General features: G+C 35.0%; 1 protein-coding gene across 1 annotated transcript in view; it reads left to right on the top strand.

Annotated features, from left to right (window-relative positions):
- LOC115227397 (heparan-alpha-glucosaminide N-acetyltransferase-like) overlaps nucleotides 1-9,132 on the top strand; it is a 9,824-nt gene extending 692 nt beyond the window's left edge. The window contains exons 2-5 of the mRNA XM_029798243.2: nucleotides 1,173-1,285; nucleotides 2,646-2,767; nucleotides 5,155-5,281; nucleotides 9,031-9,132. Of these exons, the coding sequence (XP_029654103.2) occupies nucleotides 1,173-1,285; nucleotides 2,646-2,767; nucleotides 5,155-5,281; nucleotides 9,031-9,126 (458 nt within the window). The 3' untranslated portion in view covers nucleotides 9,127-9,132. The remainder of the gene's footprint in view (nucleotides 1-1,172; nucleotides 1,286-2,645; nucleotides 2,768-5,154; nucleotides 5,282-9,030) is intronic.
- The last annotated feature ends 868 nt before the right edge of the window (nucleotides 9,133-10,000 follow it).

Raw genomic sequence — 10,000 nt, 5'->3', positions numbered from 1 at the left:
ACTTATTCTTTGGAAGCCTAGTACTTATTCTATCGGTCTCATTTGTCGAACCACTAAGTTACGGGGACGTAAACACACCAGCATCGGTTGTCAAGCGATGTTGGGTAGACAAACACATACACACACATACATATATATATACGACGGGCTTCTTTCAGTTTTCGTCTACCAAATCCACTGACAAGGCTTTGGTCGGCCCGAGGCTATTTTAGAAGACACTTGCCCAAGGTGCCACGCTGTGGGAATGAACCCGGAACCATGTGGTTGGTAAGCAAGCTACTTACCACACAGCCACTCCTGCGCCTGGAAATCTGTAAAAAGAGATAAACTTAAGAAATGAAAATATCGCACTGTGTAAACCTTTAATAAACCGGGTAGTATATAATGGCTGTAAAATGAAAAACTTTGTCTCCCCCCCCCTCGGGGACAATGAAATAAATACCAGTTGAGCAGTGGGGTTGATGAAATCGACGTACCCCTTCTCCGAAGTTGCTATCTTTGCGCCAAAATTTGGGACCATTATTATTATCATTATTATTATTATTATTATTATTATTATTATTATTATTATTATTATTATTATTATTATATTATTATTATCATTATTATTATTATTATTATTATTATTATTATTATTATTATTATTACTATTATTATTATTGAGTGAGAGAGCAGTTCATGCCATCAAAGTGACACTGGGGTAAAATATACGAAGCCCAATATACCCATCATGACTACCCGTCTGATAAGGGTACACTAGGCACATGCATCACAACCATATGTGCGCGACATGGTGATCTCATATCAAGATAAACAGCACATGACCTTGCAGGTGGGGCCCAGTTAGAATTTTCTTCAGGTCGAGTAGCCCATCCTGCTCAAAAGGTCCCTGAATAAGGGTTGCTTTAGGATGTTGAACGAAACACTTATGTTTCCAGAGGTGAATTATTCAAACTCCAAAGAATCCCTCTCAACACATGGCTATGATGCTCCCCCACTACTCGTGATCAGAGATGCACACATTGTCAGCCACTAAGGGACATGCTCAACTGGTTAAGGTCAAACAACTGACAATATTATTATTATTATTATTATTATTATTATTATTATTATTATTATTATATTATTATTATTATCATCATTATTATTATTATTTTTATTGTTATTTGTAGCTGTTGAATTAGACAAGCTTCGTATTCCTGGAGTTCTTCAAAGATTCTCTCTGACTTATTTGTTCTTGGCATTAATGGTAACTGTGTTTGCCAGGGTGGATGACAGCCAAAAGGTAGGAACACATACACAGACACACACACACGATGTTATATGTGTTAACGAGTTAACGAAGGAGCCGCTAAATAGTTGCTTGCCTTACTTGAGTTAACAGTCAAATCTTTCTCAAAGTGGCTGACCTTGTGCTAAACAACACTGACACCTATGCTCTATACACATTGCTGTGTATTCGGATCACTATATTTATATAATGCAATATACACGCACACATGCTCATACGTATATATTAGAAATAAATTGGTGATACATGCCATTGTTAGTCGGAGTTTCGGCAGTTTCACGTACGGCATATATGCCATCGCTTTTAAAGCCCGTTGCTACTAATATTTACACTCATTTACTTCAAGTGACAGGAAAATCGCCACCTGTATCCGTAAATTCTGAACTCCTTTATTGAACTCCTTCGTCGATCCATTCAGCTCGTATTTAAAGGGTTCACGAATTGCAGGCTTTGTCTACAAGGAAAAAAATTTCCGATTGTAAGGTAGCCGGCGTTACTAATCAAAGGTTAATCAAAGGTATGATGTGATGTCTAACTGCCGCCATCAGGGAAAATTCCTATCAGAAGATTCCAGACCTATATACAGAAAGTCCCAAGCCTATACACAAAAGTCTATACCCATCAGATATAACAAGTAATGCAATGTAGGTTATCCCTTGATGAGCTTTGTTGTTGTTTTGGGTTATCTTCCCTGAAATAATTATCTACTCAAATATGCTTCTGAATCGCTGTATATTCGAATAGAGGACAAGTTTTGACCAATGAACATCGAGCTACCTAATCCGTTACGGATACAGCTTTCGTCCCGCAGATATACATCATATATATATATACAATCATTTATTTACTTGCGCACGCGCACACATATATATGCATTTATATAACAGGAACCGCAAACACACACACACACACACATACGCGCACACACACATATACATATATATGCACGTACACACAGATATATATACATATATGATTATTATATATACATATATAATATAAATTATCAAATATGTGTAGTGTGGGTATAATATATATATATATATATGTTTTTACATACAAATATATACATACACACATATATGTCTGCGTATATGTACATATGTATGTAGATATACTTGTATATGTATGTCTCTCTCTCTCTCTCTCTCTAAATATATATATATATATATGTATGTATATATATATGTATATATATATTGTATAATATATATATATATATATATATATATATTATATATATATATATATATATATATGTATGTATGTATGTATGTATGTATGTATGTATGTATGTATGCATGTATGTATGTATAGGCATAATATATACAATACCATTGTGTTTCATCTTCAGGCGAAACAGTTATCTCCATTCCGCGATATTTTGCTCTACTGGCCCGAGTGGTTTCTCAACTTTGCCTTGCTCGCCGTCCATATTGGAATAACATTCGCTCTTCCGGTTCCGGGTTGTCCCACGTAAGTTGAAATTAAATAAATAAAATAAATTCGTTGGCTCTACAGACCAAAAGTTTCTTTGTTTTAAATTTGTGTTTGATATCATAATTTTGTGTTTTCGGTTCTTTTTCCTTTATTTAAAATGTATTGCCTTCAACTGTTTGTCTTTAGGGATGTTTTAAAGTATGTAAAGATGCTTATATACGCGTATACAGAAATATACGTACAAGGCTTAAAAAAGTATGCACTGGGATCGATTCGCTCGATCAAAAAACAAAAACAAAATACCTTGAAGGAAGGCGGTGTCCTAACATGGTCGCAGTCCAATGACTGGAGCAAGCAAAAGATACAAAATAAAAGTAAAAAATTAATAACCAAGAGCATGCAACACAATTAAATCCGCCCTATATGGCATCAAAAATGTTCCATTAAACACGTTTTAATAAACTGACACAAATAATTAAATATTTAAAAATTTCAATGTAATTTATTTTCTTTAATCAATAACAAAAAACAATTTATTAACGGTTTAACTTGTTTTTACGTGAATCACGCATTTGCTTACATATGCATTTTTATTTAATATATCATTTTTTTTTTACAAATGATATAAAAATATGTTCATGTATTTTTGTTGTAACTAAATGAATGCCTGTGATCCGTCATTAATAAAATATTTTTAAAATGCATTTCCTTTTTTTAATTTAAAATCGCTACAAAATTCTAATTTATTTATTTATTTATTTATTTATACATTCTTTCATTTATTTGTAATGAGTATGTAGCAGGCATAACTGTTTTGTAATTTCGTAACCACGTTGTTTGGAGTTCAGTTCCACCGAGCATGGTTCCCACTAGTTTATTATAAATGTACCAGTCTCTTTCCAGCCTTCTGTTTTGTTATACATACATACATACATACATACATACATACATACATACATACATACATACAGACATACATACAGACAGACAGACAGACAGATAGACAGACAGATAGACAGACAGATAGGTTGATAGACTATTAAATAGACAGATAGATATACACACACACGAGTGACTTCGTCTATAGCTCTTGGCCGATTAATGTCTTGAGAACGAATTACTGATTACACACACATATAGTTATACACACACACATACACACACACACACAAGCAACATCATCATCGTCATGTTGAAACGTTAATTCCCTACACGTTTTGTGTCTCTCTCCATTTTGTTTTCTCTTAATCCTTTCTGACAAAGAGCATAGGCTCGAAGCGTCAAAAACTTTTCCATCCTTCCTGAGCGTTAAACCAGCTTGTTGTTCCTTCACATGTTTCCTTCTATAGAGAGGGAGAGTGAGCGAGAGATAGAGAGAGAAATCTATCTATCTATCTATCTATCTATCTATCTATCTATCTATCTATCTATCTATCTATCTATCTATCTATCTATCTATCTATCTCTCTCTATATATATATCTATCTATCAATCTCTCTCTCTCTCTCTCTATCTATCTATCTATCTATCTATCTATCTATCTATCTATCTATGTCTCTATGTCTCTCTCTCTCTCTATCTATCTATCTATCTGTCTGTCTGTCTGTCTGTCTATCTGTTTGTCTGTCTGTATGTGTGTGTGTGTGTATATATCTGTCTGTCTATCTATTTAATAGTCTATCAACCTGTCTGACGGTCTGTCTATCTATCTATCTATCTATCTATCTATCTATCTATCTATCTATCTATCTATCTATCTATCTATCTGTCTGTCTATCCGTCTGTCTATCTATCTATCACTATCTATCTATCTATCTATCTATCTATCTATCTATCTATCTATCTATCTATCTATCTATCTATCTATCTATCTATCTATCTATCTATCTGTCTGTCTATCCGTCTGTCTATCCATCTGTCTGTCTGTCTGTATGTATGTATAACAAAACAGAAGGCTGGAAAGACACTGGTACATTTAGAATAAACAAGTGCCCAAGCATGGCCGCGGCCTTCGGGCTAAAACATTTTTAAGGATTTAAGGATTTAAGTGGGACCCATGAATATTTCATGGAATTAATACTTTTTTTACTCTTTTACTTGTTTCAGTCATTTGACTGTGGCCATGCTGGAGCACCGCCTTTAGTCGAGCAAATCGAAATTCCGCTCAGAAATGTCCGCTCATTGCGTTTCAGTAGTAGTAGTAGTAGTAGTAGCAGCAGCAGCAGCAGCAGTATTAGTGGTAGTAGTAGTAGTAGTAGTAGTAGTAGTAGTAGTAATAGTAGTTGTAGTAGTAGTAGTAGTAGTAGTATAGTAGTAGTAGTTGTTGTTGTAGTAGTAGTAGTAGTAGTAGTAGTAGTAGTAGAAGTAGTAACAGCAAGAAGTATACTGATAGTTTCACTCTTAATGTTCGTATGTTTTTGCAGTGGATATCTTGGTCCCGGAGGAATAAGTGAAGGTGGACAGTACTACAACTGCACCGGTGGAGCAGCGCAATACGTGGATAAAATGGTGTTAGGAGAAAGTCATCTCTACCAGCATCCGACAATCAAGGTAAGGGCACAGGTTTTTTCTATGGTTATACATATGTACATATGTACCATGTGTGTATAACAGTTATGACGAAATTAAGCAACGATGAAGAGAGTAAAAGCAAATTGCATTTATTAGTTTAAACACTGAATTGAAAGATTAAGAAAATGGAAGTGTCTCTACGTTTCGAATTTAAGTTATTCTTCAGAAATTTACATCTTTAACTTGCGCAGGAGTGACTGTGTGGTAAGTAGCTTGCTTACAAACCACATGGTTCCGGGTTCAGTCCCACTGCGTGGCACCTTGGGCAAGTGTCTTCTGCTATAGCCCCGGGCCGACCAATGCCTTGTGAGTGGATTTGGTAGATGGAAACTGAAAGAAGCCCGTCGTATATATGCATATATATATATATATGTGTATGTGTGTGTATATGTTTGTGTGTTTGTGTTTGTCCCCCTAGCATTGCTTGACAACCGATGCTAGTGTGTTTACGTCTCCGTCACTTAGCGATTCGGCAAAAGAGGCCTATAGAATAAGTACTGGGCTTACAAAGAATAAGTTCTGGGGTCGATTTGCTCGACTAAAGGCGGTGCTCCAGCATGGCCGCAGTCAAATGACTGAAACAAGTAAAAGAGTATAAGAGTAAAAGAGTATCCTAGATACCATATCCAAGACATTTGGTCGCGCTTACAACGTGGCTGAGCTCTTTGTCTGTATAACAATGCAGAAGACTTTAGTTCAGTATCTATTCGGAAGAGAAAAATATCATATAAAATACTTTTCAAATAAGTATCGTTGATATATAGATCGAAGAAATTTCATAGTTCACGCAACTCGGCAGCATCTTTACCCTCCCATGCTCTTTTAAACAAGATGTCACCAACCGATATCTAGCAGAGCGATAGATATGTTTCTTTATTAGACACACAGGGCTGAACACAGAGGGGACAAATTACAAAGAAGAGCTTTTCTTTTTGGGGAGAAAAAAAAATGAAATGAAAATAAAAAATAAAAAGGGGGTAGGTTTTCGATCAAAAGGGATCGTAAAAAGAGAGAAAAAATGATCAATAGGGATCGTGTATCACAGAAATGTCGTGATGTAAAGTGTAAAGGGGGAAGCAGATAAGGTTTACCCGTGGAAAGAAAAACCTACGGATTGACCATGGTAACCTGGGTCAATAATGTCACATGTTAACACATTTATTTGTTAGTAAGTAACTCTCTTTTAAATTTTTTCGGGTTCATAGGATTATGCTTAAGGTGGCTTCGTCATTCATACGTGCCATCCTTGCTACATTCACCCATCTTTTTTTGAAACATTCGCTCGACAAAACTTGCCTCTCTACTCTCACTTTCCTTTTCAATTGATACTTGAAGAAGTTGATAAGAGATTGACCAGAGAGGGAAGTGTTTGTCTCTAATCCTTTCAGACGCGTCCACCAGATACATTCTTTCGCCATAGCCACAAGTATGATGAAAATAGCTCTTCCTTCCCGTTTGCAGGAAGGAGGCGTGACGATAGATTCAGCTGATAAACCGACTCGTCCCACATGTGACAGCAGTCGTTCAACATAAGCCCACAGGTCAGAAAGATAGGTAGATAGATTGATAGATAGATATTGATTTAATATAACTTAATGAATAGAAATGCGTTTGTTGATACCATCAAGAGCCTCGTTCCTTTATTCTAAAATCCAACCTAACAACTGGGCTACGGTAAGACCGGAAGTAAGATAAGACTGGAAGTATTAGATGTCAGTACATTGGAAATGAGCCGCTGCTGCCGACTCTGTTCGTCTTTAAAAAGGGCTACAGGAAGAAATAAAAAGCAAAAGAAAGGAGAATGGTCAGCTATGAGTTGTGAGACACGGTATTTTTTTTAGTGCTTAAGTAGTCATATCTTTATATATAAAATTGAAGTTGTGTGTGTGAGACTCTGTCTCCTCCGATTTAGATTCCTAACTACTCTCACATTTTGCGGTGCAGTTTAACCAAAAGCGGGTATCTTATAGTCGTCATTCATATCGAGCCCTTCTGGGTATTAGCGCGCGTCTACGATGAGATTACGATTAAAAAAAAATTACCATCATTTTTCCGCATTTTTAATGATTTTTGCTCGGGTTATATAAGGGAAGTAACTCTCTAAAAATGCTTATATAGTTATTTCCCTTACAAACCCGAGCAACGCCGGGCGATACTGCTAGTTGTGAGTAAAGGATTTATCCCAAAGAGAAGGTTTACTGTTAAGGAATATTTCGAAGTATAAGCGACGATGCGGAAACTCCGAAATGCGTGTGTGTATTAAAATACATATGTGCACGTGAGAGTGTACGTATGTGTATATGTGTGTGTGAGTACGTATGTGCATGTGCGCGCATGTGTGCATGTATGATTCTATATGCATATATTTATGTATGCATAAATGTATATATGCATGTGTGTGCGTATGTATATACATATATATATATATATATATATATATATATATATATATATGTACTTTATTTAAAGCAGCAGAAAATTCAACAATACCTGTTACTCTGAGTTTCACGTTTCCGTTCGTCGGACAGTTTTTGCTAGATTCTAGCAAAACTGTCCGACGAACGGAAACGTGAAACTCAGAGTAACAGGTTTTGTTGAATTTTCTGCTGCTTTAAATATAGTATATTACTCTACCCCTGGTATTTGAGTACTCTTTTTTCCACCTTGTTTCACATTTATGTGTTTACTCCGGTGTATATATATATATATATATATATATATATATATATATACATATATGCATCTGTTTATGTATATATATGTGTGTGTTCAAGCACACAGACACATTCACATACACACACATATACATGGAGAGAGAGAGAGAAAGGGAGACAAAGGGAGAGACGGAGGGGAGAGAAAGACTGAAATAGAGTAGCTATAGACTAACTTCTCTCTCTCTCCCTCTCTATCTATCTATCTATCTATCTATCTGTCTGTCTGCCTGTATGTGTGCGTATGTGTGTGTGTATATCTATCTGTCTATCTATTTAATAGTCTATCAACCTGTCTGACAGTCTGTCTATCTGTCTATCTATCTATCTATCTATCTATCTATCTATCTATCTATCTATCTATCTATCTATCTATCTATCTATCTATCTATCTACCTGTCTATTTACCTATCTATCTATCTATCTATCTATCTATCTATCTATCTATCTATCTATCTATATCTATCTATCTATCTATCTATCTATCTATCTATCTATCTATCTGTCTGTCTGTCTGTCTGTCACTGTACCTCACTCGGATGACGCTATAGTTTGAAGCAGCTTCCTCATTCATAGGTGCAACAGCAACAGCAGCAGCATCAGCAGCAGCAGCAGTATTAGTAGTAGTAGTAGTAGTAGTAATAGCAGTAGTAGTAGTAGTAGTAGTAGTAGTAGTAGTAGTAGTAGTAGTAGAGTAGCAGCAGCAGCAGCAGCAGAAGCAACATTAAGCAGCAGCAAATGATGATAATGATGATGACGATGTTGATAATGAAGATAACAATAAAGATGATGAAGATGATGTGGATGCTGGTGGTAGTGGTGGTAGTGGTGGTGACGGTAGTAAAGGGAATGATGTTGATGATGATGATGATGATGACGACGACGACGATGACGAAGATGGTGTTGACATCAGCGACGAAAATAAAAATGACGACAACGATGACGATGACGACGATAATGTTAACGACGCTGATGATATTAATGCTTTTCTCTTTTTTATTGTGTGTTTATTGGCAGGAAGACTACAAGACGAAGATTCCTTTCGACCCAGAAGGTATTCTAGGAATACCAACGTCAATATTTCTCTGTTTCCTCGGCTTACAGGTCAGTTGATTCATTCCCAGACATCGTGGCAGCCATATTAATCAGATCGCCTCCAGCCACGATCTGCATATTAACCATTTTTGCTGTTTGTTTACCAGCTAAGTGTTTTTAAATGTAAAACTGTTGTCATTGGTTGCATTGAAGGCAGGTGTTTTATGTGTATTTATAGGTCTCTGTGCATATATGTATGTATGAATGCCTGCATGTATATATATATATATATATATATATATATATATATATATATATATTATATATATATATATTATATATATATATATGTGTGTGCGTATGTGTGAGTCTGTGCTTTTATGTAAGAATTGTGTAACTATGTTTATAGGTATACTCATATAAGTACACACACATGTATATGTATATATATATATATATATAATATATATATATATATATATATATATATATATATATATATATATATATATATATATATATATATATATGATAACAAATTAATAGATAAAACATATGCATATATACATACATATACGTACGTACCTACATCTACATGTATATATATATATATATATATATATATATATATATATATATATATATATATTATATATATATATATATAATAACAAATTAATAGATAAAACATATAAACATACATATATGTACGTACCTACATCTACATGTATATATACATGCATATATGGGTACAGGATACCAAAAAAAAACGTCGAACACAATGAGAAACGAAAACATAAACACAAAACCAAGGAAATGGACATTTTTCTTAAACAACGAAAAAATAGAGTACAGGACATACAACACAAGGAAAATTCCCCTTCTTCAGTCGCCTTTGTTTCATCTACTCCGCGTGTTGAAGGTCAAGGCGAGACACGACTTCGTTGAAACA

The sequence above is a fragment of the Octopus sinensis genome, unplaced genomic scaffold, assembly GCF_006345805.1.
Source record: "Octopus sinensis unplaced genomic scaffold, ASM634580v1 Contig03010, whole genome shotgun sequence".
In the NCBI taxonomy this organism is placed as follows: Eukaryota; Metazoa; Mollusca; class Cephalopoda; order Octopoda; family Octopodidae; genus Octopus; species Octopus sinensis.
Note: the sequence above shows the minus strand (reverse complement) of the source record. Positions and strands in the feature narration are given on the sequence as shown.